Source organism: Perissodus microlepis, chromosome 7 (assembly GCF_051167445.1).
Source record: "Perissodus microlepis isolate ML-2025 ecotype Zambia chromosome 7, ASM5116744v1, whole genome shotgun sequence".
Taxonomy (NCBI): Eukaryota; Metazoa; Chordata; class Actinopteri; order Cichliformes; family Cichlidae; genus Perissodus; species Perissodus microlepis.
In genome coordinates this window covers 30,434,401-30,461,512 of record NC_140467.1, presented here as the reverse complement: position 1 = coordinate 30,461,512, position 27,112 = coordinate 30,434,401, and the positions used below count along the sequence as shown (strand labels likewise).

General features: G+C 39.4%; 2 protein-coding genes across 2 annotated transcripts; both read right to left on the bottom strand.

Moving 5' to 3' along the window:
• Positions 1-28: 28 nt before the first annotated feature.
• LOC146383388 (uncharacterized) lies at positions 29-7,667 on the bottom strand. The gene is made up of 7 exons (XM_084934602.1): positions 7,539-7,667; positions 6,482-6,601; positions 5,045-5,419; positions 4,792-4,905; positions 2,708-3,289; positions 2,321-2,437; positions 29-2,235 (listed from the first exon to the last, which is right to left on the bottom strand). The coding sequence occupies exons 1-7, from the start codon at positions 7,618-7,620 to the stop codon at positions 1,634-1,636; spliced, it is 1,992 nt and encodes a 663-aa protein (XP_084790728.1). The 5' UTR covers positions 7,621-7,667; the 3' UTR covers positions 29-1,633.
• Positions 7,668-8,607: 940 nt separating this feature from the next.
• slc71a2a (solute carrier family 71 member 2a) lies at positions 8,608-26,865 on the bottom strand. The gene is made up of 12 exons (XM_084934601.1): positions 26,538-26,865; positions 19,675-19,773; positions 18,567-18,629; positions 18,177-18,304; positions 17,606-17,720; positions 17,195-17,413; positions 15,433-15,546; positions 13,770-13,841; positions 13,360-13,472; positions 13,125-13,222; positions 12,811-12,974; positions 8,608-11,855 (listed from the first exon to the last, which is right to left on the bottom strand). Exons 1-12 carry the CDS (start codon positions 26,553-26,555, stop codon positions 11,583-11,585), a joined length of 1,476 nt encoding a protein of 491 aa, XP_084790727.1. The 5' UTR covers positions 26,556-26,865; the 3' UTR covers positions 8,608-11,582.
• Between the last annotated feature and the right edge of the window lie 247 nt (positions 26,866-27,112).

Below are 27,112 nucleotides of genomic sequence, written 5' to 3'. Positions count from 1 at the left end.
GGTTTGATGTGTCAAAGAACAAAATGAATAAAGGTTTGCAAATGTAGGTTTATTTGAACAAGAACGTTCACAGTTACTGTGATTCTGATAAGGCACTGAATCGAATTTAAACAAACGCCAGCCAAAAAGAAAAGTAATTACATAATAATAATAAAAATAGTAATAATAATGATAACTAAACTGTTAGTTATAGCATGTGTTCAGTATTGCATCAAAACCGTTTATACTTTCCAAAAGGAAAAGTTTTTTTTTTTTAACTCTTTACATGTTGACATTTTTTCATTTTAAGATAAGTTTATACAATTTTAACAAAAGTAACAATTCTGGTTTTGTAAAAAAAAAAGAAGAAGCAAATGATTTAAATATTATGACACAATAGGATTAGAACAAGTTAAATAAAGAGGACACACATGAAAAGTTTGATTACATTTCTACAGGATCTGTGGTCAGTCACTGCCAACAGCGCAGCTCTTTAAGATGTCGGTTTGTTGACAAAGTGCTGAACCCCTCTTTTCCTTTGGCACTTTCAAAGGACTCTCGATCAATAAAGTCTTTATACGTGAATGTCACAACCAAGTCTGAAATTACACAGAGGACTGAGCGTAGTTTCACTGTATCTCTGCAAACACTGAATATGGGCCTGGTGATGCTGATTTTAAGTGGTGGATGTACCAGTTTGGGATGAACCTCATTACTTTGGGATAAATCTGTACAGGAGAAAGACGCCTCAGCTTGCTGTAGTGTTCTCAAACAATTTGTAAATAAAACTCAGTTTGCTGTTATCTATGACATCCGTGCATAATCTGCAAGAAGGGCTTGCAAAATTTCAATAAAGTGCAGAATTAGGGAGCCAGGAAGTGAATTATATACATTTAATTAGTGTTTATATAGTATCTGTTCACAAATCTGTGTTTTTGTTTAGAAACTGATTTGTATATTGGTTTAAATGTTTCTACAGAATTTGGAAACATTTCTTAGCACAGGCTGTACATATTAATTTTAATCATAGCTTGTGCAAATCATATTATTTTCAGGACTTTGTCCTTTGCATAAAATGCTTAAAAGTGTTTCTGTCACATTAATGCTTATCAGCTATATTGCTGCTTTCAGTGTATGTTACAGTATTACTTACATAGTTAAGTTTTTCCCCCCAGAAATGTGGGGTCATGTGTTTATTGTTAGTTTTTTTTGAGGGGGGGGGGAACTTTACAATTGTTCTTGCTGACATATTCATCATGTTTGTGATGACAGTGTTCAAGACAGTTCTGAATTGCGGTGAAACAGTTTTCTGTGAGTTTTAGGTCACTTTATGACACAGCGTCTACGTCTACATTGAATCTAAAGCCGAATGCCACAAGTGTTTTATTTAATCTACATTATCAATGCTGTGTTTTGATAAGCATGAAATGTGGGTTTCTCACTATTTAAGCTGTTTAGCTCAGTTCATTTCTATTCTGCATGATTTGGATGAACAGGAAGTGGAACAGCTCCATGTTGGAAGAGCCCCTGAAAACTGAAATCATGGTTATTATGATCATTGTACCGAAGTTTTGAGATTAAAGAGTCACAGCTATTAGAAGAGATGATCACGAGATCTAGACTCGGGCTGAAATGAAATTAATGAATAAGCACACTAAACATCCTCCGACATGCTGTGAATCGTCTCTATTATCTTCTTCTTCAGCTTCCTCACTTTGTCAGGCGGCGTCTCATTCAGACACTCCTCCACATACCTCAGGAACCCTGCGTGTGGGGACGCTGCTTGAGTCTGACATAGTGTCCTCATGAGGTCCAGCACCTCGGTGGTGGTTGCCCGGTGGCTCGCGCGCTTGCGTCCAGATACTCTGCTGTCTGTGTGGGAGGAAGATGTGGAAGGGGAGGGGGATGAGGAAGGGGAGGAGTGCTGGGAGTCTGGGGGTGTAGGTGAGGGGGGGGCTTTGAGACCCCGCGTGTTCAGCTTGGAGACAGTTTGGTTGGTGGTACGGTAGTGTAAGGGGGGAGGTGGGGCTTGGCTGACCATATGGAGGAGACCGGTGTCCTGCAGCTGGCAGAAGTGGACGTCCTCGGGCTGCTCATCCTCGTCGCAGGAGTCGCAGAGGAACATGAGGTCACGGTAGTGCTTCCACTTTGGGAGGTAGAAGTCCTCCGAGCCGCACGTTTTGTTGGAGCTCACCGCCTTGTGTTCACGCTGGAAGATGGTTCGCAGGTTCCTGAACTTCGTCTTTATGTCTTCCACTAAAGGATGAGAAATGACAGAGACGCTGTGAGTTCAGATTAAAGGCTCCGTGTGGTGACAACATTAAGGTGGCAGGAGTGTTACCTGTGAATGAGACCGGCTCGTTGTTTGACAGGATGCTGCTCAGCGTCTCCAGCAGGCTCTGTCTCAGCAGACGGTTCCTGTAACTCTCAGATTTGTGGTTCCACAAACAGCTGTGCTCTGGAACAGAAGAAAACCATCAATTCTCACATCAAACCTGCTCGTGCAACTTTTTTAACCATGCATGGCAGTGGCTGAGACGTACAGCGACTCTCTCAGCTGCCTCTAACAGCTGATGACCACTATAACCAAACACGCAGCTCCCAGCACATCACTACAAACTCCACAGAAGAACAAAAATCTAACATCTCTCTGTTGCAGTGATAGATGTAACATCCAGGGGGTAAGTCTAAAGGGTAACAAGCATTCATGATGAGTGGTGCCACCTACCGGAGTAAAATGAGATGAGCTGCTGAACTTTGGCCTCGCTCCAGAGGCAGCGGGTGTCAGCACTCAGTCTGTTGTCTGGCTGAGCCGAACTGGCTGTAGAGAAATTTAAAGGGGAGGGGTTGGTACAGGATCTGGTGTCTGGCAGTGAACTGGATGGAGAAGTTGGCATTGTGCAAGTGGCTGATTGGCTGCCTAGTCTGAGGTTATCCGGAGCTGCAGGGAGGAACATTTGGTACCCTGCGCTTGTCCCGGTTTTGGCGTCGCTCTGAGTGGAGCTGGAGGAGGCAGAGGCGGTGCTGAGTTTGATGCTGCTGGTTTGGTTGGAGCTGGAGGAGAAACTGCTCAGGGTGGAGGATGGGGTCTGGTTTCCGTGCTCCCGATCCTTGTCTTCTTGCGGCGTCAGGATCTGCAGATCTTCAGAGCCGTCGTCTTCGTCGCAGGACTCGCAGAGAAAAAGCAGCTGCTGGTAGTGTTTCCATTTGGACACGTAGGGTTTGTCAGACGCCCTGCTTGCCTGGACCGCCTTGAACTCGCGGTTAAAAACAGTCCGTAGGTTCTTGAACTTGCACTTTATATCTTCAACTGCAAAAACAGCAACACAGCATCACTTTATGCTGGAAAACTGAAACATTTAGCAGCTCAGAGCTTCTGGAGATTGAAGAACACAAACGTGACTTTATTATTTTGAAAAAAATGTGTTTTTCTTTCATTTTCTATGCAGACATCTAACTGTATGAAATCACTGTGTGTGTATATTTCAGCTTATGTTAAAATGACGTAAACATATATAAAGGAACAGTTTCACAAATGAGCTGTGGAGAGTGATAATTAGTATTTCCCAAAGATTTACAGTCTGTGCTTTGGATGAGTGGTACTTATACTGTTAAATTGCTCCAGTGCAAATCTTTTAATTACCGAGTACTTTGAGACACACAAACTATGGAGAGGTATGATAAGCACAGCTCACAGGGCTATAACTGCTGTGAATGGTGGTCCATTTCAGTAGAGCAAGAGTACATCCTGTGAGCAGGGGAATGGCATTTTCTCTCAATAACGGCAGAGAGTAGGGTAAAAATAACACTATTAAACAAAAAGACCAACATTTGTCCAAACGGAAATAAAACAACATTTATATCCTTCATTTTTTCTTATGGTGAAGCTATAAGAAAAGTAAATAGCACGTTTCTTATAATCAGCACTGACTGGTCAGTTAAGGATTTACAATGGGACGTTCTGTCCTGACGGTGCCACTTTCCAAACATTAACTAGTGGTTAGAAGGATAGTTAAATCACAGCAGAGACCCGCATGGTTTATAGGAAGCTGCTGGTAGTTGAAGGTGTCTGACTTTCTGCCATAAAGGTTTATAAGGTGCTGTAGCGTCACTAATGCACACAGAAAGAATTTTTACTACAATCAAATCCTCTAAAATTCCCCAAACTGAACTCTATTGTTCATGTCATCATGTCTGTCAATAACATGATGGAAATTTCCATAGAGCCTCATTCACTCTTTACAAACTGCAGCCATTTCTGTACAATGGGATTAACAGGATGTGGAATAACTCTCCTCGACTGGCTGAAAGCCCAATCCAGGAGAGCCATTGAAGGTTTATAAAGAAATTTTACCAAAATATTGAATTATTCCTTTAAAAGCTTCCAAAATAACTAAACTTATCAAGAGAATGTGAAGAAGAAACTGCCATTCAAAAAAAGTGATGTTGAGGAGACATTAGCTGAAGCTGAACTGGGATTGGGCTCTGCTTTCATGTAATACCAGTTTGTACCACAAGATGGGGCAGCCAGTCAATTTAACCTTTATTTAACCTGTCAAATTTCTTAAAGAGGAAAGGGCAAGGCTGAAAAGAACTACCACACATCAGAAAACAATACAGCCACCAGTAAACCGCCCCCTAGTGGTGGAAGTTTTAGCCTAAATTCACATACACTAAATAAAAAAGTAGCTTTAAAGCAGGGGGACAACAAGCCCTCAAACAGTCTGAGGTATGCAATTAGGTGAAGAATCCTGAGTTTGCTACTTCTGTAAGAAAACAACAGAAAAAAAAGTGAAAAACGGTGATGCTTACCTGAGAACGACACTGTGTGGTCGGACAGCTGGCTCCTCAGCGCCTCCAACAGCCTCAGTCTGAGCTGACGGTTGTTGTGGTTTTCAGACTTCTTGTTCCAGAGACAGTTGTGCTCTATGGAAAAAAACACACAGGAATCCCGTCAGCTATGAAACTACTCAAAACGTTACTTAATCTGAGGTTTTTGTCTACGTATGTACTGCTCTTCAGTAAAAACTCATGATTTTGAAGATGAAAAAGATCTTTTGTTTACCACAATAGAAAGAAATCAGAGCTCGCTCCCTCTCTTCAGTCCAGTAACATTTAATCATGACACTGGAGGGAACACAGGTGGACGAGGAGGAGGCAGACGAGGTGGACGGGGTGGGGAGGAAGGAGATGATGAGACCTGGGGTGGTGAGGACAGGCTGGCCCTCTTCCTGCAGAGGGTTCAGTGGTGACAGCGGCGGCTCACCGGCGGCGGGGTCATCCTGGTCCCAGCAGCCCTGCAGGAACATGAGCTGATGGTAGTGCTTCCACTGCGGCACAAACTCGTCGTCCGGGTTGCACGCCTTACTTGCTTTAACCATTTTGTACTGACGCTGAAAAGTCGTACGGAGATTCTTGAACTTGTTTTTGATGTCTTCCACTTGGGAAAAAAACCCATATAAATTAGTTAAAGGGTACATCTGACTGTCAAACCTCACACTCGTCAGCTGATGAGCACACCCCGGATCCTGTTTTCTCACTTTTAGAATAGCAATAATTTGAAATAATGGACTTAATATTTTACTAAAAATATTCAACTAATGACTGAGCCATCAGGAAAGTGGTTACTGAGGCCACAGAGACTCACACAGAAGCTTGAATCAGCTTACCCTCAGCCCAGTGCTACAAAGCGAGCTCAACATACCCACTGACAAGCAGCATAAGCGGTTACACAAAGCTGGTTAACAACTTGTTAAGTTTACCCAGGGCTTCCCCTGTTGGCAGTGCCTGACCACAATTACTGATAAGTGTACTGGAAACAGAGCAGCTGATTTTTCAAAGTAAGATGAAACTTGTACTATGAGACGATATGAAGAGGTTAACCACACAATACAGACTGAAAGAAACAGCAGTGTGTGCGAGAGAGGAAAAGCACGATACAGTAATATTGTATTAATGGTCTGTACTTAAAGTGCTTTGATCAGTAAGACTGGAAAAGAGCAGCTATCTGACACCATGTTTAAATGGTTTCATTCTTTCAGCTGCAGTTAAACAGCCAGGGTAAACAATAAATATAAAAACAGAATTTAAACTTAGGTTGAGACTAAGTGGAAATAAACCCAGAATGTACAAACAGCTGTCAAAGCTGTCACATGTCAAAAATTATATATAGTTTTGTCAAAAATCATCTAGCCTTTTTTATTCTTTTCAGATGCTGCCATCACCACCCTTTCATGAGAACGTCCTCTTAGCTCAATAAAGCCGGTGTTAACTTACCGACTTGATAACCACCTGTGTTACTGCTCTGCCTGATTGCCGTTGTTAGGATAAATGAAGCCAGATAACCAAAATATATCCTGGGTATTGCTGAGCTTCCTTCCTAGTACTGGGCACAGAAATTCCCCTGCTAGCCATTAATGAGAATGCAGGTTTAAGGTTTTACTTTTACTACACACACAGTCTATGAGTTTGACAGATTTGGTTTATTTTCCTGCTGATTTACCTGTGAATGGGACTGGAGGTGGAAGAGTTGACAGCAGGATCCTCAGTGTTTCCAGGGTTTTCCATCGCAGCTGCCGGTTCTTATAACCCTCAGACTTGTGGTTCCACAGACAGCTATGCTCTGAGAAATGAAACAAAGAAGATATAGCTAAAATAACTGCAGCTTCACAGGGTCTAGAGTGTGATAAACTAGAATAAAATCAAAACAAACTTGTACTTTTAGTGCGCCTCTGTCTAAGGGGCCAAACCAGGCAGGAAAAATGTAAAACAACATTTGCAAGGTTCAAAAATTTTAATTTTTCCTTTAATTTGGCACCTATCCCAGTAACATACACATCAATGTTGCGTTCAATTTCATCACTGTGGTTGTTGTTTAGCTCTTGTGGTGCTATCTAGTCTCTATTGCAGTTAATTGTTTTTCTTTGGCCATGTTATATACATGATAACAATATTTTAAAGATATTCCTATGTGGAAAACTGTGGGAACATCTGGAGACATTATTCATTACTTCAAGAAGGATATTTCATTCACCAATTTAATTATTCTAACAACCTGTAATTATTAACAGCTACACACTTATTAGTAACAGCCATTTTTAAAATATGTTTAAAGCTGTTATTCACTATGATAAACGCTACAGATCTAAAAACAAACAAACAAACAAAACAAAAAACAAAAAAACCCCACTGGAGTAATGTTAGATACAGATTAAATATAAAAGTCTGCTCTTCTCATTTAAATTAAATCAATTGGCTAAAATTATGTTTTTATTTAGTTTTTTTTATTGAATTGTGCAGAAAATAGCTCATAAAAACATGCAGAGAACTGATTTTTTTTGTCAGCCGATTTCAGTTGAAAAACAGCTAACTTGACTTCAGTTGCTGGTCGCCATTGCTCGTCTCTTTCTGCTGTCGCTCGTTGCTAACAGCCGTTGGTCTCGTCCAGCAACCGTTGCCCACAAATGTTGCAGCTTCCGACACATCAACGAAAAGGGCAACTTTTAAAAACGTCTTTACACGCGGTGTGAAAAGAGTCCGCCAAGGAGAGTGGCACTTACTGGAGAAAAACGCTATAAGCGCCCTCTCTTTCTCCTCCGTCCAGTACCTCTCCGGAGTGAAGCTGAACGGGGACACCTCCATGTTTGATGTTGCCGTTTGCTCCTTCTTCTACGCGGCTGCACGGTCACGTGATACAGAATCCGAGCGCCGATTGGACGATTTCTAGAGATTCCTGAATAAATAGCCATATTGCCCGGTAGATGTCGCTGTCGGTTAGTGTTGTTTTTCTTCAGCAAACAAAAACACTATTTTATGTATTTTATTTATTTTTCAAGTTTATTTAAAAATTGCTGAGCTTAGTGATTAAAATCAAGACTGACTTTTTAAAAATAATTTAAATACATTTATAGTAATTCATTATAACTCTTTAAAAGTAACATTAAAAGGTAAAGTTAAGTTAAAATATTAATTAATTCTCATCTTATAGCAAAGGCAGCCAAACACTAAAAACTGCCAATAGTCATAGAGCTTCAATATGGTGGAAGCCTGAAAAATATAGCTTAAAAAAGAAATCAAACTGAAAAATTATTACATAGACGTCCCAAAAAGGAAAAAAGGATGTGGACAAAAAAGCTGCATATGATAATAAAAAAAATGCTCAATTAAATAGAATTAAATTAAATGAAATAGAAAAATGAGCTCAGTAAGTAAAATAATAAATAAAATTAATTCCAAACTGCTGTTATACTCTTAACAGCTGACTACAATAATAAATCTATTAAATCACTGGTCTGGGAACTCATTAGATATTGTCTGTATTTCATGATATAGAAAATACAAAGTATTTGAATATGAAACAACAGCTAATAACAGCAGGAAACATGCATTTAAACAGAGTTTTAGAGCTCTGAGTGTGATTTGAAGGAGTGAATTCACTGTGGGCCCAGTCATGGTGTACAGAGCCATTGCAGGGGGGGCACAGTCAACCAGGTGAAATATCCAGTCATTTAAAAAGAAATTTTAAAATGATGAGCTGCAGCTGATTGGGGTAAAGAGAAGCAGTTATATGGCTCTTGGGAAAACAAATGACAGCTGGTGTGAGTATAGAGAAAGGACTCAGAAGCAAAGTGTTGTTGAACTGCTTTTATTTCCAATAACCAACGACTGGCTCGTACACTTCCAGACAAGACGACAGACAATGTGTATTTACAGCGTACGACCCATGTACACGTGTCCTGTCCATGTACAATATTTACACTGTAGAGTCAGCTGGACTGCTGGTGAAGGAACTGAGTGTATGCAGTGGAGGATCAATTAAACCTCAGTGTGTTCGCATACACACTAATATCCTGGCTAGGATCTGGGCTCTGTTTGTACTTGAAACTCAGTCACCCTGAAATGAATTTTAGAGTTCATTTAATGAAGAAGGCTAAAAAAAAATAGCAGATAAGGTAGCTTTTATCCAGCACCATTTGATTTTATTAAGGTGGACCTATCCTGCTTTTCTGCTCTTCCAAGTGACAAATGTTTATAATAAATAAAGCCAAAGTCTCAAACATTGAGGTCAGCGTATGTACAAGCAAGTTTAAACGGCTCTAAGTGTTTGGTACGGATGGTTTTTTCTGCTCTTCGCTTTGTATGATGTCAAAGAGAGGGTCCTTATATGGTTATCAGCATAGAAGCCCCACCCACGTGCTGGTCAAGTCTTTGTTAGTGAGGGGGAGCCAATCAGAAAAAGGCTGGCTCGCTCAAAGACCTTGGTAAAAATAAGAAAAATGATTGGACTTCCCAATACGATTTAGCCATAAGTTTGGCAAAGATTTAAAGTAAAAGATCAACTTAGCTGCACAAAGGCCTCATATAAGATAAACAGGGACTATTTTGACCCGTGAATCATGCAAAACTGAAGTTGAAGAGTATTACATACAGAGCTGGAAATGAGTAGAACAGGCTCAGGTAAAATAGATGCTTCATGGTCTAGAAATGACCAAATATATGCTTAATGGGAAAGTGCGAGTTTCATCTGTTTCACACTCGATGCCATGAGAGGAAGAAAATACTTATCCTTGCAATCTAAAAATATTTCAGCTTTAAGAAAAAATATGTTTGATCCCAATAAGCTGACTTTCTCCTGTAGGGTGAGGACATTAGCCAGAAATGGAAGACAAGCTTATTGTTAGCCGAGACAGAACAAAAAAAAAAAAAAAAAAAAAATAGAAGCAAGGACTTCCTGGTAAATTCAGAAAATGTGCCATTTTAACTCCACTCCAGGTACTGGTTGTACTCCTCTTCCTAACTTCTGCTGTTTGGGTGAATATTTGTGCCTTTTTGTGTGTGTGTGTGTGTGTGTGTGTGTGTGTGTGTGTGTGTGTGTGTGGAGGGGGGGTTTACGCATAAGAATGACTGGTCTGCAGTGGTTAAGGCAAAAAGTCTGTTTTACTTTTCTTAACAGGAGGTACTTCCTGTTAATTTTAAGTTTGAGTAAATTAAAACCTGATGGTTTTTTGGGTTGGGTTTTTTTGCAGAAAGTCAAAACCTGTTTGGTGGGTGAAACTTTGAGTTTCACATAAATACTGATCATTGGGATACTAGTGTGCAGGTAAATATACTCAGGTGTAAGAACGAGAAAATGGACTGGTTGTCCGTGTGACCTGAATGAATTTAAAAATGACTGTTGGTCTTGTATAACAGTTTAGCTGCGTAGTCGAACCACCCCACCCTCATCCCACTGAGCTACCACACAACCACAACAAGCAAGCCAATCCCACAGTTCAGTGACAATATATACAAACCATAATATCATTCACATGTACATTTACATTTTAAGGTCATAAAGCCGGTCACTATGTACACTCTGTGCCATTTATACACTTTTAAACTCCTCAGCATACGTTGGAAATCTTCTCTAAAGCTCTTGTAGAATCTCTCTCCGGTGCTTCAAGTATAAGTTCATTCACAGGAATTATCACTGCTGCCAGGGGAAACACATACACCTCGTGTCGGCAGTATTTTTGCAAGTTAAAAGTAAAACTTGCATGAAAATACAGGGAGGCAAAGCACCCAGTTGAAGAGAAGAAGACAGGCAAAGACACTGGGTGGCCACAGGTACAGCCGTGTGAGGATGTTCCCACTGCCAGCAGCCAGCAGCACTTTTATAAAGTGACTTTGAAAGATAAAAAAATAAAACACAAGTGATGGAAGATAAGAAAAACAAGGTTGATTGTGAGGTAGAGTCACAAACTGGTACACTAAAGTGGGAAAAATAAAAGTAAAATCTATGTGGTGAAGAGGCTCTGTTGAGAATAAAAAGTTTTTAAAAAATTATCTGCATCTTTTGGATCGCCTGAGCTTTAGTTTTGCTCTGGTTTACATTTAAAGAAGGAAAGAAACAAGATTAAATTGATATTTCAGGTGGTTGACTCGTCTCTCAGCTTGTCACATTCACACCTCAGTTAGCACTCTTAGTTCATAGCAAGTAAGATACTGTACAATTAAAAAAAATTAAAAAAAATAGCATTACCTGTAACTAAAAAAGAAACCTTAACAACAACAACAATAAAAAGAGAGTATAAATCAACACAGATGTCTTAAATACGATGCAGACGTGTTTCTTTTGTACGAGAACCAGAGAAAAACACAGCGTCAGAATGATACAGCTAAAAGGTAAAAACACCTTTTCTTAAAGATTAAAGATAAACAAAAACCCTTCAGTGAAAACCGCAAATAGACTTTCTGTTAAAGTGGGCGGATCCTAAGCCAGCCACGCCTCCTTCTCCATAAAAAAAAAACAAAAAAACAAAAAAACTACACAAAACTTGGTCCCTCCTCTTGTTTCCTGTCAGGCAACTAATCGTCTTTGATTCCTCTCTCCGATCGCATGATGACATCTTGTCCGCAGCTCTTTGACGAATCATTACCTCACTGGTCACATGATGTCACAGATCTGTGAATAAAAATGTTAGTCCCACCTTCCAGCAAATAGCTCCCTCCAGCCAATCAGTAAAAGTACACTTAGTTCTGCCGGACGGCAAAAAAAATGTGTTCTTTGTTACAAAGCGTCACTCGATCAAACCACGCCTTTAGCCCCGCCCTCCACCTGTCCATCAAACGATGCTGTCGTGCAGCAGCGGCTCAAAGTCCGCGTCGCAGGCTGCGGGCGGGCTCTCCTCATCGCTGCCTGGCAGCGGCGTGTTGATGTGGACACCGGCCAGCGAGGACATGGACTCTTTACTGTCTGGGTGGGGCTTGTCATTGAGCGACAGCTGGGAGGAAGAGGAGGAGCAGGAGGTTTTCTCAGGGATGAAGAGAGCGACAAGGAAAGCGATGACCACAGTGCATGCCCCTAACAGGAAGGGCGGGCCTGGGATTAGCGCTCGCTAGGAGAAAGGGAGAAAAAGAAAGCCAATTTCACCAACAAAGCACATTTAAGTGTAGTTAATTACTGACATGAGGATGGAGTCACCTGCTAATTTTAAGCCTAAAATAGCCAATCGTGTGAATTACAAAAAAAATAAAAATCACTGTACAATTGGTATGAAGGGAGACACTATCCTTACAGACCAAAACCACTTCTCTGTAGCAGACTGTAAACTTGTTTACTTTTGCTGTAAAGTTGCATTTTGCAAGCCGCCTCAAGTGGCCATTAGAGGAACTGCAGTTTCTGGCACATTCAGTTTACAGCCCTTAAGACTTCTCCTTGGCTTGTGTTACTTTTAAATTGTTGTGGAAAACACATCTAGAAACAATCAATGACTCCATGACATCACCGGAACCTAAATAAAGGTTCAATAGGAAGAAAATGTCTTTATTTATTTCAAATGGCTGTATGGAATTAAGTTCCCTCATCCCGCACTTTTCCTGTGAATGTTGAAGATGACCACATCCCAGTTTTAAAGCCCCAACTTTGTAAGATGAGTAAGGTCATTTTCTCATTGGCTTCTTTGCAGTCAGACTCCTTATTGGGACCATAGAAGGCTCACCCTGCTGGCTACTAAAGATAATGCTGATTTAAGGCACTACAGCACAGACCTGGAAGCCATAACTGTTCCAAAAGTGACAGGCTTCTCCACTAGTACCTATTTGACTTGACTGTTCCCAGTTTTGGTGACAACAATAGAGAATGTCGAGGAGATGGTGTACCTGTTGCTCTGTCTATGGCTTTTTGTCAGACTCAGGGACCACAATGCTGTTTTTTTGTACAGCCATTTACCTTGTTGCCAGGTTTCAAAAATGCTGGTTTTGAATTTTTTTCCAGAAGTCACTAGTCACTAGAAGTAAGTAGGCACTAGCGAAAAAGAGGCATTATTGTCAGGATTGGAGTGCATGCTGTACCTCAGTGGGACTGTGCAGTGGCAGGGGGTCGATGTTGTAGTCTCCCTGGATGGGGTCCATGGAATTAAACTCGACGTTGAAGAGAAAGAAGATGAATCCGTACAGAGCTGGGCCGAGGCCGTTACACAGACCTCTGATGCCTGTGATCATCCCCTGCACCACGCCTGCAACAGGGCGGAAGAAGAAAGGTCATGAAGGCGCAGCAATGCAAGAGTTATTTTACTTCCTGGTTAAGTAACAAAAACTACAATCTGAAACATCTATTACACAACAGTGACCTACTGAAGTGAGAGAGGACAGATTTTATTTGTCACCTTGTTTATCGGGATCAGCAGACTGTGACACCAAAGCAGAAACTGCTGGGAAGGTGATGGAGGACATCGCTGCTACAGCACCAGCAGCCCACATCATCCTGTTGCAAATATACATATTTATACTTGGTTAAAGATGTGCATATCTGGTCTTTTTGTGAGTTGGAACTTAAAGCAAATACCAAAATGTAGTGTAAATAATTGCCTGCTACACAAGCACACACTCAGCAACTCTCACCATGGCTCTGATCCAAAGCCGTACCAGGCCAGCTGAAGGATCTGGAAGCCCAAACCTAATAGAACAGTGTTTTTAGTACCCAGAGTTCTCATCAGCAGAGTGAGGAAGAGAGTCTGTGGGCAAAGAGGAGACGGGAATTTACAATTATTTAACAGTTCACTAGAATTTTTTAACATCTCTTATCGTAATAAGCAGTGTAAGTATAAAGTTGACAGAGAACAAGTCACCCAAGTGTGTATGTTAACTATCAGCCTAAATATTTACTGATGCAATGCTTATGAGGGTAAGTTGTTCTTCTTGTTTATGGAAACTAAAATAAAACAGCGATGTTTTCAATTATATCCTAATGAGTGTGTAAAATAGGCTTATATTTAAAAGGGGTAATAAATAGCCTCAAATGTGTTGGTTACCTGAGCTACAATGGACAGAATGCCCACAACTCCTATAAAAACAGCGAGGGTCGTTGAGGAGAAGTTTATGACCTGGAAAGAGACACGAAATAATTTTTATTGATACTATATAAGACAACATAATTTTGTTCCACATTTTTAATTGATAAGACAAGAGAATTGCAGCTCAACATGGGTCAAGTGGGTAGTGAATTAATTCTGAACATATAGTTAAGATCAAAGTAAGCGGGTATTCACACATCAAAAGAGTTGCAGGAAATCAGCAACTTCCAGCAACAAAGGAGAAATAACCATTGCCGATGCAAAGTGGACAGGTCAGCTTTTAGGTGAGCAACTACTACCAACACAGCAAGACAAATCTGATGATTAGAGTTGTGATTCAAGACCTGAGTGGGTTGCAGATGGTTTTCAGATTTCAAAATGGATATGGCTGCATGTAAGAGTTACACAATGAAATAGACTCACGAGCAAATTATATGTGGATGGACTTCCGGCATTTGACTTGAATTTTGCAAGATGATCTGACAAAAATCTAGTTCTTTATAGTACTATGTTCAGAGTAAATGTTTGGAATGATTCCAGTATAAAAACCTAAGCTTCATGCTCTGCCAAGAGCTCCACTTAATAAATAAGATGATATCATCTGCATAAAAACTAACATTGCAATGTTCAGTTGAAAAGTTGATATTTATGTACAGAGGAAATTGCAAAGGCCCTGATCTAGGCCCACAAATCTATGATTCATTAATTTTGTCTTACCTAAATTTGTTTGTACTCTATGAATTCATTTATGACTCCCTCAGAACATGAAGGTCTAGCTGACTTAGAAAAGTAATTCACACAACTTTCAACTAACTACTGCTTATAATGATTATGATTATTTTTGCAGTTTGGTCATTTACAATTTTCCAAAACACCATAAGCCATAAAGTCTCAGAATAAGAATTAAATGCATAAAATAAGACATAAAATATACATAAAGAAAACCTATTCTTACAGGTGTTATCCAATCCCATCTTCTTCATTCATTAAAAACTTCCATCCTTGCTGGATGTCATCACTTATAGTCTGATTTCTTGAAACTGGATTTCAGTGAATTTCTAACAGATCAGTTGCGCCTATTCTGGCATCCTCCTCGGACACTATTGTTCCAGTTTATTCAGTCAGATTTTCTCCTGGTTTTTTAGCTCAGCGTGTGGTCTTCTGTCTTATATCGCCACCTCTTTCTCAATTTCACCTCAAGGTAAACATGTCTCACTATAAAGAGACATGTAAGTGTGCAGATTGCACATCGAGTTTCCACGAGCTCACTGATTTCAAATAATTCACTAATATATGCACGGTAGTATAAACAAAAATGGCCAGTGTGAAAGGTTTATGAATCTGTCAGTTACTTTGCACATATACTTATTTTTTGTGCAGGGTAAGAACATTTTTACACACATATTTCTGAATGAGAAACATTTAATGTAAAGACAGACACAAAAGAATGGCTGACCGTCGATGCAGCAATGTGATCCGTGCCTTAAGTGTTTCACGCTACAGCTAATGACCCTGTCTGCTGTGTGACTGTTGGTAGATTCGTGGTAATAGTATTCTTAACAACATCAATACCAGCATTGAAGCTAATATTCTTGGAAAATGAGTGCATCAGGTGGCTCACCTGTCTCAGGTAAAGGAAAAAACTGGAGTACTGTCCAGCCTCAGGTAGGTAAGACAGGAACACGGTGATACAGATCAGTAAGACTGTGGAGTCCTGACCCACCTTCCTCAGAGACTGAAGGAGAGAGAGAAAGAAAGAGAGAGGGACAGAGAGACAGGAAATACAACACCGAGGCTGTCAGATGATCAGTTAGTCTTCAGTTAGTGTCTGGGATTCAAAGGGTCAATGTTACAGGTTCTGACGTGCAAATGACTTGCATCTCATTTCTCTTTATTCCCCCCCTAGCAGAAACGAGCTGTCATGCATTATATAATGTTATAGCATCATTAAATTATTAAAATAAAGTTACTGCGTTGAGGAACATTGCGGTGCCTTCGCCCACGTCTCCACTTTACATACTGTGTCCGAAAACAGAGAAGAGAGTCAAATCACTGAGGAAAGGCTTCATGCAACTACAAAATACACTATGACTTAGGGCTGGGCAATATGGCCTAAAATCCATATCGCAGTATAATTTGACGTGCGGTAACGATATATATCGCGATATATTCTTTTCTTCTGTATAACGTATTTTCCACACTATAAGGCAAACTTAAAATCCTTTAATTTTCTCAAAAACCGAGAGTGTGCCTTATGTATGAATTCTGGTTGTGCTTACTGATCTCAAACCGATTTGGGCGTGCAGAAATCTGTTAAAAATGTTTTAGTACAACTTTGGTAAGCTGCACTGCTTGATGGATTGTCAGGGCATTACGACTGCCGTAGTGAGGAGCTTCGCGGAGTAATCTGGGTCCAAAACGCCGTCCTGTTCAGGTCCCAAAGTCAAACGAACACTGAGAGTTAAAAACGGTCTAAATTCTTTCATCTTTAATAAAATCATCAGCGATGCTGCTTTACCAGGTGTGACAATTGAGTTTAACATCCAGGCATCCATGAAAACAGAAGTTATTAAATTTAACGGAGTTAGAAGTTAACAGGAAGTTAGCTCGCTAGTTTCCACCTAAACATGACAGACCATGTTCTGACTGAGAGATTTTTGAAACAATTCAAACGTACAGCTCTGCTACCACTTCCAACATAAAGACAGAAAACTAAACAGCAGTGGCGTTTGCAGGGTTACTGAAGTTGGACTACCTGGTATATAATGTTGTGCTACGTGATTGCTAGCGACACAGCTATGTTAGCATAACATTAGCACATTGAAGCTGGAGGATGAACGCCAACTTTTTTCCCACTCGATAAAAGTTAACGTGAGGGATTCTGGTGGTCAGGGACAAATGCAATCGCATAGCAGGATGCTATACACGGGCCAAACTTCAGTCAGGAGAACAACTGAGATTATTCATCCACAATACGAGGTTAGTTATTAATATACTGCAACAACATGGGAATAGAGCAGCTGCGAGAGAATTCAACATTAATGAATCAATGTTACGGAAGTGGAGGAAGCGCAGTTTTTGGCTTTCCCCATATTTCAAAAGTGCTTCATCTCTTTGCTATGACTGTCGCCCGCCATAATTTGCAGATGATAATGGTTGTAGCTGCTGCGATGCTTTCGACCAAAACAGGCGCAGCTTGATGACATCATCAACATGTGCTATCGCGGTAGAGCGGTATAGTCAAAATCTCGATCGTTGGCCAAATTTATATCGTTTCTATCGTATATCGTTTCTATCGCCCACCCCTAACCAGAGTAATCTGATTTGAGCTCATTATTTAACCAGCTAATCAAATATGGTTCTGTAAACGATTAGTTACTGACAGCAAATGGGTCGGCCTGCTCCCAGGAAATGGGCGTCCCCCAGCTGCTGAGCCTCATCTTGTCGGGCAAAGACTCGGGCACGGCCAGCAGGATGAAGCAGATGTCAGCCAGAGCGATCAGCGTGGCCACCAGAACCACCAGATTGTCCCCGTACCAGGCGGAAAGGTATGCTCCGATGGCCGGGCTCGTCACCAGGCTGGCTGCAAAGGTGGCTGACACCTGAAGGGATGAATTTCAACAGAGCACAGCTCAGGTATTTTTCTGTCCTGAGTCATGTCTGCACACAGATTAAGCTGATCTGTCAGTTTCTTTTCGTGTAAGATTCAGTTTCAGGAATTCAATACCATCAACAGTCTGTCTGTCTGCCTGATGCACTGTTTGATTTTAGGGGTGTACATTAGGACTCCTTACCAGACCATAGGCTGTACTCCTCTCTCTCTCATCCGTAACATCGGCAACATAGGCGAAGATGACTGAGAAAGTCACGGAGAAAGCTCCAGACATGGAGATCATGGCAAAGTACCACCTGGAGGAAGTGAAAAATAGATTCAGTTTCAAGAAGACTGATACGAGAATTTAAACTTCTCTGACTCTCTAAATGACTGAAATCCAGCAGTGAATTGATTTTTGACAGGCACACTGAAATATTTTATTAAAAGATTGATTATTTCACTCAGGTCGGATCCATTAGAGCAGCAGTTCCTAACCTTTTACATCTGATGTAACTGCCCAACAACACTGTTTATGTTCAACTGCATAATGCTGTATACATTTTAAACTCAATATCAACTAGTTTGAACTATTTGTGTCTCAGTTTAATCAACAATGCTACTTAAGATTCTAACTCACATTTCAATTGCTTGAAATCTTTCTATTTCAACTATTAATTTGTGTTAGCTCAGAAGGTAAATGCTAGCCATACTTTCCGATGTAACCTTTTTTAGTCATAATATGGTTGCAACAGAGAATATTAGAGTCCTACCAGGGGCTGAGCCTCATCAGAGGGATTGGAGCACAGGTGAAGAAGACGGTGACCAAAAGGAAGGACCGCCTGCCCCATACGTCCGACAACGCACCAATCAGAGGCGCAGACATGAATGACAGCAGACCCTAGAAAGCCGGAGTCAATGATAAAAATTGTTTAAAAAAGTTGCAGCAACAGTGAAATATATCTGTGTGGTCATGCCATGCGTGATTCATCTTTTATTCATGATCAGTTTTCTGTCATTATTACTTATCACACCTAAAGTCTAGATATCGTTCAAAAATGACCCATTTCATTGTAGCTATTTTCCTAAATCACTGTTACACCCGTTTAATCTGTATAGCATCAACAGAATGAGTCACAAAATGGAAAAGTCGAGTTTCTTACCTTCACGCCCTGAATGAGTCCATTCATCAGGAATGTGTGCTGGGGAAATGTTTCATGCAAAACCTACGAAAAAAGGTACAACACCATCGCGGATGAAACAGTATGAAGCAAGATACAGAACGTATGCAGTTAGAGCTGGAAAGTCTTGGACAACTTTCACAATTTTTCATTAAAAACTATTAAAAATAAAACGATCAAGCCACTGGAAATAAGGCTCTGTGTATAAAAATAACAGTAATTTCTCATTGGTTAATGCAAAGGTTTTTTTCAACCCCTCAAATTACATCTTATGATCTATAATTCATTCACACACTGACATATTTAATTTCCAAAGTTTACAATTTAACTCATCTTGATCTGCAACATATATGCTATTTATGTACTTTGGAACACAAAGGACTAAGATACACCTGCTGATCTTACAAACAATCACAGCCAAATTTCCCAGGTTAAGGTTTAAGTCTAGTCCCAAACTTAAAGAAAGACTCAGTGGAGATCTCCACTGAAAATATTTATGGTCTAGGACTGGGAAACACACATAATCAAAACACATAAAATGACTCTGATATTCTCAAATATTCTTACCATATTTAGATTTGTATTATTTTAATGCTTTCAAATGCATGTAGATGAGATTTGTTAATACAAAAACACTACTTTTCCTAATGCTTTACATTTTGACAAACCTACATTCACAAAACCAAACCCTCTTCCAGAGAACAGAATAAAGACTGGATTACTACCAAAGGGTTCATTTTGGTTGTAATAGGGGTTTTGTCCCATATTGATGTAAAATAGCCATATAGTGCCAGTCAGATTTGAGAAGGACAATCCAATAATATAGATTTTTCAACATCTTCTTCTAACTATAAACAATATAGCTCAGTCTTAATTCAGTAAGTGCTAAATCCATTGTAAAATACAAAGCAGACCTGGAAAAACGGACTAACAGTGAAAAGGACACTGACACCATCTCTGCAATAATGCTGCCTACACAGCATGACTAATTTTTTATGTCATCATTTCTTGTTCGGTCTTATTCACACGGAGGCTTTGAATGAACCGGGGTATATAGATGTTAATGTAAAAACCAATCGGTGTTACTCACAGTGAGCATGGGTGTGGTGAGTAAACCCCAGGAGAAAAACTCCAGGAAGATCACCACCACGGCATGATACACGCTGGGCCTGCCGATGCCCTGCTGGAGCTGAAACGAAAGAGAAACAACACAGACATGTGTCATATGATCACGAATGGATTTTAAGGTGGTATTTCAGCAGGACTTTAAACAATCATCCATCGAGTTTTAATGGTTTCCCTTCGTTCCAGGCCCTTATTTTGTGTTTTTTGGTACAAAAATCAACTTTCACAGACAGACGCTGGTTACCTGCCATTTTTTTTTATCTCAACATGACATTATCATCATCACATGGTAATGTTGTTGAGAGCGGGGAAATTCATGGAAAATCTTTTGTTTCTTCTTGCGTTCCAGAGCTAAAACTTCACATGATAAAAAAATGATTCTCGTGTCTTCCAAAATTAGGTTTTACTAATAAATCCGTGTCTACTTAATAAGGTTGCAACATGCCGCTGAGAGACAGCAGCCTACGATTGTCATCTTTTCTCCACCTACCTGGTACCCCTCTTATTTAGCGAATTATGTGAGCCATCACCACAGGTTGAGGCCACCATTACAACAAATGCCACCAGATAAAGGTGAACCACTGGAACACAAACGAATCTTCGTCGCACTCATACGAACCAAAGATTTTGCGTTCCTGCAAACAAATAACAGCGTTACAATCCTTCCTCAAGCACAGTACCAGCCGCTGTCATTTTCTTCTCGCTTCGCCAAGGCTGCATGGCCAGAAGCATGAAAAGCAAATCATCATTGTCGTCGTTAAAGCTTGGACCAGCGTGACTACGAACCAGACTTGGTGTGAGGCAAGATTTACGTTTGTTTTTAACTGGATTTCAGTGTTTTAGAAGCATAAACCGAGGTAATGGTTTTGTGGAAGGGATAAACACATAGGGTTAAATAAGACACTTTTTATGGCAGACAGGTAAAACTGCAGTCTCAACTGAACCCATTTTCTAACACGTTTTAAAGATGATTAAAACACAGCGAGTATTAAAACTGGAGCACAGCACATGAAGTGATTACCAGCCGGCTGACACAGATACACAGGATTTAGGTGGCAAATTGGACCATTTTCTATATTTAGTTTGACTAAAAGCAGGTTTCACTAGCACACATTAGAACCACATAGATTATGTGTTACTCTTGGCTGTCCTTCTGTACAAATAATTTTCATAAGAGCAGGAGTGATGTGGAAAAGATTCCTGTACAACGTTCTTCTTTAGTGACTCCATAAAATGACATGATAAAGAAATTATATTTGCATAATTTAAAATTATGGGTAATAACTTCTTTTGTTTGTTTGTTTGTTTTTTGCAGGAATTAGCCAATTTGTGTGACAGGTGTTGTGGGAAATAAATACTTCTAATTACCACACTAACATGTACATCATAGTTATTTGTCTTTTTAGTGTTTGTGCACAAAATATTGAAAATATTACAAAACTATAAAACTAATATCCCCCATGTGTTATGTTTATTTAAATGTTGTTGTATTTCATTTATATTACAGTGTTAAAATTATACTAGAATACTCTAAATACATAACTCATTAAATAACTCTTTTAGTTTTTATTTTTTCTAGTATTATTGAAACAAATAAAATTAATTTCTAAGTACTAACAGGAGACATTTGTCTACATAAATGTAATGTTTGTACAATTTGTGTTTAAAAAAAATTATAAACAGAAATGAATGAAAAGTATAAATAATGAGATTAGAACATGTCAGAAAAGTTGTCATATATAACGGAAATATCAAAGCTTTTATAAACAAAAAAATGCTCATAAATAAAACACTGCGACCCCACTCGGTCATTTTGGTGCTAAAACTGTTTTAATGTCTTCTATTTTTAGACTTAAGTCACTGCTTTACCCTCACGTCCAACCTAGTTTCTGTCTGAAAAACACCCTAAGTTCAGTCATCAGCACCACAACTATTAAAATAAACAACAACAGGAAAAGCTTCATAGCTAAAAAAGTATTAGATAATGATTTTTAAATCAAGTCTTCTTAAATATGCTGTACAGTTCTTCTTTTTCTACTTTATGAAAACTGATGAAGGGGTAGATGTGACCTTAACCCTAAACAGTGACCTGTTTAATATTAAGAAGGTAAATGATTAAATAAAGGACTCTTTGGGTAAGAGACACTTTGGCGTATCTCTGGGATTAGAATAGACATTTGACATTTCTGCTTCAGCCTAACTGCAACTGTAAATTACAGAGAAAATAACCTCATTTTAACAATGATTTATTAAACTGATATTTCTAAATATTCTGGAACTCTCCCATATCTGATGTAACAGAAATAAAAAATTATATCAGTATGATTCCATTTTAAGATCGACGTCCTCTCCATTAACTGCACCCTGCTCTGCAACCTTTGAAAAAATGACCTTGGCTTGCGTTTCGATAGGGTCCTCCTGGATGCTCCAGAGACCACAGAAAATACTATTATGGCTCTCTCCCCATTACTTTAGATAGAGGTTCTAAAATAACTGCTCAAAGATGGTTGCCGAGTGAGAAGAGTTGCTTCTAGAAGGTCTCTGGAAGCATATGAATTTTTAAACATGCCAGCAATGAAAGCAAAAAACTGAAATACTGAAATACTCTGCTCAGTGGTTTCCACTGCAATTAATAAGAAGAACAATAATGTTAAGTGTAATGATGCATTCACAACAGATGTGAAGCCAAGTTTTCGTGAGATTATCCCGCAGACTGTCGAGTCTCACGACGCCATCGACAATCAGATATGCAGCAAGCTTACTGTCACCATCTGAGGGCAGCTGGAGCTGAATGGTTCAACTGCATTTTTATAGAGAGAAATAGAAGAAGGCTTGGAGAAAATTGAGCAAAATTATTTTATGATTTTATGGTAAATTCTGCATGACATAAACCATAAATTGTCTATGGTAAATAGACAATAAATGATCAAACAGTAACTAAATATGAACCTAATGCTGACCCCAGCTTTTTGGACTTGCCTGGACTTTGTCAGCATCCTGAAGTGATAAAAGGTTTAGTTTGAGGCTTTGCATTAAGATCTCTGCTGAAGCCAAAGCACATTTACTCCATAATGCTGTATTATTACACAACGCACTTAACCACCTACCTGAGCGTTACACAGTGGGGCTGTGTTTTTACAGATTTACTAGAGAGGTTGTAATGCATGTACCCAGATGAGCTGCAAAGCTGTCACTAGTGCTGTTGCCCTAAAGGCATTTACAGGCAGTTTCTACTAGACATGCATTAACTATGTACCGTACAACCATGCTTTCACCTTTTGCTACAATTAAATATTAAGTGACGCTTAATATGCATCTGCTGACTACATTAACAAACAACCCATTACTAAAAAGCTATTGGTCTATTTTAGTCTTGCTACCTTTGTTTATCTAGTTCCTGTTGTGATTTAAGTTAAATATAAAATTGAATTCCCGCCTCTCCTGTTTCCCCCATATCTTATTGTTAAGCTCTGTCACTGTGTTAGGTGTTCCTCTTTTATTTTGGTAGTCTTTATCTTTTGTATTTAGTTTTACTTCCTCTGTTATCATTGATTAGTTTCAGCTGTCTTCCAGGTGTTTCCCCTTCCCTTGATTAGCCCCAGTGTGTGTGTGAATATATAAGCATCAGTTTCTTTTTGTCCTTTGTCATATTGTCTGCTGTATTGTTTGCTCTAACAGTCACTTTGCTGATGATCTCATGGTCTTAGTGGCTAGTTTTAAGTTTTTAATAGAACAAGATGTTCTTTTGGTAGATTTTGGTCACTTTCAGAGAGAAACAGATCATAAAGCTACATATGCTTTACACTATAGTTACCACATGTTTAATGTCACTTCACCTCCTCACTTGTTTTACTTGCAAGTGCAATTTAAGCCTCTTACCAATTTAGTTTTCCATTTAATTGTAATTGTAGCAAATGATAGATGCATTTTGTATGTTCCCCAGGAATGTGTTACCTAATGCTTGCACTAGCATAAAATCAGTTATATATGAGGCTGGGTATTTTGCAGACATTTTAAGTGACAAACATGACACTTCAAATAATCCAAAACTGAAATCACTATGAAAATTTGCTACAGCATACATAGTGCCAGAAATATAACTTCCAGTGCCGAGGTAGGTCTCCCCTGCAGAATTGGTTTTCCCTGCATCGGGAGCACCACTGGGCTGTTTAAATCACGGACAAACAGTATCCCACATTCTTGAATTTTAGTTCACAAACACTTGTTGTAATGACTAACTACTCCTGACATTTTGGAGATGTTAGCTCTTTATACAGTAAAGTTACAGTGGGATACAAATAATATCAGGCTGATCCTGCAACGATTTGTTCCCCCTGTCTAAATCACGGACAAACAGTATCCCACAGCTGTTTATGTTTTTAAACCCATTTTGCACAGAGAGGCATTTTTTGAAAAATGTATTGATAGCAATGTTGAATATTATTACACAGGAAAAAAAAACAACTACACGTAAAATAATTACTCCGTGACGCCTCTGCCTTTCTAAATGGAGGGACAGTAACTGCGTGTGTATATGTAAGTGTGTAAAACCTGAAGATAGTCAGATTGTTGTATGTTGTCTCTATCTGCCATTCATCTCATGTAAACAATAATGTGGCGCACAGCATGACGTGAAAAAAGGCACATACCTTTGACGAACTCTGTATTCCTCGTCATGTAATACAGACGTAAACGCAAAAACTGAGTTTTAAACAATCTCAATTTTCTGTGATTCGAAAACGCCGTTTACGTGTGGACAAAAGGCCCACACGCATAGAAACAGCTGCGTTTTCAAAAATACCCGTGTAGGTGTACCCGCGATCATTTAAAAAAAAAAAAAAAAACGACTTAAAATAACTAAATAAATAGGTGCCCTGAGGCAATTGAAGATGGCAGCCGATTTGCAAGACTTGTTTCTAGAAGGTCTTGGGGTCATTTTTGTGAGAAGAAAATCATAGAGGACTGACTCTGTTTGCTCCATCTCTCCAAAACTTGGGAATTTCTTTGAGTTAGGTCTCCCACAACTGCTCCCGTTGATGTCAGTGGTTTCACCTTTGGACTCAGCAATTTATTTATTTATTTTTTTGAGTAAGGCAGCAGGGATGTACAGCTTTATTGGCTAAAAATTGGCTATGTTGACTGCTGTCAGCTTATAGGAAAAAATAATTAGTATCAAGTTTTTGTACCACATATCTTGGATTCAACTTAATGAACTTGATAGTGATTATTCAAAGATACTGATTATTAACAAGGTTAGGATTACGACAGTTATTAATTATAACAAAGACTTCTTTGTCTCACTCTGGAATAAACAACAAAAAACCCCAATAAACTAACAACAAATTTTCTCTCATGACAAAACTGTCATTTTAAACAACCCATTAATGAAGCAATCTTAGCTAATCTTGTGCACCATATACATTTAGTCGTTTTAGTGATTTCCACTGAGAAGCAATGTAATCATTCAGCTTGTTAAATATGAGAAAATAGTGGAAAATTATACTGTCAATTATAGGTGACGCATTCAAGCGAAAAGCTTAAATCCAAAAAAATTATTTCCACTTAATGGTACCAGTTTAAATTAAACTCATTTATTATTGTCTATTATTGTTTGTGTTCAGAGACACTTTGGTGATAAACCACTAAGAAACATATTTACGAGGATCGCTTTGTTTGCCTGAGGTAAATAGTAACAAACAAATTGTAGTCTGAAATATCTGTGAAGATGCTTTCCCTTTAAGGTAGAGATGATGTAATTTTGGCACACCTTGATCACCATACATCAAACAATTATTCCCATTGATTAAACTTTAATCACCTGGCCTGGAAAATATCAGAGAACAGTGAATGTGCTGTCCATCACAGGTGATGTATTTATGCCCCAAACAATACTACTGCTGTTTTATTCCCGGTTTATTATTGTCTTAAATCTTCTCATCAGATTTCTCCCAGATATCTTCTTTCCCTACTAAATCTGAAGATATTCATTTCACCGAGGAAGAAAAGCAGCAAATCTCAGAAATTTTTTCACACTTGCATCACAATCACTGGTGGTGATGGTGGGGGTCTTCAGCTTCTGTAAATGTCTGACTCGTCTTCATGAGGGATGTTAAAATGGACGCTGAGGCTGCGGAGCGATGAGTCTGCAGTGTGCGCCCTCCCCGGGTGAATTTCACGCAGGGAGCTGTTATGTAACAGCTGATGGATCCGTCCTGACCACAGCAGCATCGCACTAAGCTGCAGCCGTCTGTGTGCCACATTAAACCTGCCCTGTCCTCTCCCCGTTACTGTGCACTCACCTCCAGCCATTTTGGACCAGACCTGCTCTGTCACGGCTGATTATTATTAATAATATTATTATTGCTATTATTATTTTAAAATAACAACACTGTCACTACTCAAACATCCCATTTTTGCCTTTTCCCCTCTTAGATTTGTTACGTTTTAGGTTTTTAATCATTTGAACAGTAAACACAGTAAAGTATAAACGATTTAAGCAGAAATTTCCACGTTTTGTTGGCATTTCGCTGTGAAAAATACTAAAAACAATCTTCTTTTTAAAGCTGCACTGATTTGATAAGCCAGCCTTACGTCATGTGTTTAATTCCCTGTTATGTCATAAACATACAGCCCTTTAATTGTTTATTTATTTGCTGAGAATTGAGTATTATTATGGTTGCGTGGGTGATTGAACTGGACTGAATATACGTCACACGTCATTTATAGATATTGATTATCAATATCTAAAAACACCTGCTGGACAAACAGAGCTGTGCGTTTATAAATGAGCAATAAAATACGAGTAAAAATGGCGGGTCGTGCACCCACCCCAGCTCCGTCCTTCATGATGATCTTCTTGACCAACAGCACTCGGCCGGTGGCTGGCGCCGGTTCCCCCGCCGTCTCTTCGCACCTGCCGCGGGTCACGAAGCATCCGTGCCGCGTGGATATCCGCGGTTCTCCGGGCGCTTCCAGGGTGTCTACTTAATGAGTCCCCACGCAGAAGCTAAAACCGAGCTAACGGAGGATAACGATTACAGAAACGGTGACCGGTAATATCCACAGCACCTCTTTCTCTGGATCCTCCGTTCTCTTCAGCACCGAAACGTCCGCAGCTGCTCGGAGACGACGTCACTTACACTCAACACCCAGAGGACTTCCGGCTGGTGCTCTTTTCACAATAAAAGCCGAACATAGTCACGTCATTCCATAGACTGTATATAAAAGATTGAGCGTCACTGTAATGTCATAAAATTCGCATTTTGGAGCCTAAACGGCAGAGGTGGGTAGTAACGAGTTACATTTACTGAGTTACATTTACTTGAGTAAGTTTTTGAAAAAAAATTACTTTTAAAGTACCTTTTTTGCACAATACTTTTTACTTTTACTTGAGTACATTTGTG

What these genes read in the sequence shown, in the direction of transcription:
- slc71a2a (XM_084934601.1), bottom strand. An exon ending in GGCTTTGGATCAGAGCCATG is followed by an intron (nt 13,223 to 13,359) that starts GTGAGAGTTGCT and finishes TATTTGCAACAG; the next exon opens with GATGATGTGGGCTGCTGGTG. An exon ending in TGCTGATCCCGATAAACAAG is followed by an intron (nt 12,975 to 13,124) that starts GTGACAAATAAA and finishes GCCCTGTTGCAG; the next exon opens with GCGTGGTGCAGGGGATGATC.
- LOC146383388 (XM_084934602.1), bottom strand. Translation starts at nt 7,620, where the DNA reads ATGGAGGTGTCCCCGTTCAGCTTCACTCCGGAGAGGTACTGGACGGAG. An exon ending in GCTTATAGCGTTTTTCTCCA is followed by an intron (nt 6,602 to 7,538) that starts GTAAGTGCCACT and finishes TTCATTTCTCAG; the next exon opens with AGCATAGCTGTCTGTGGAAC. An exon ending in GCTCATCTCATTTTACTCCG is followed by an intron (nt 2,438 to 2,707) that starts GTAGGTGGCACC and finishes CTTCTGTTCCAG; the next exon opens with AGCACAGCTGTTTGTGGAAC.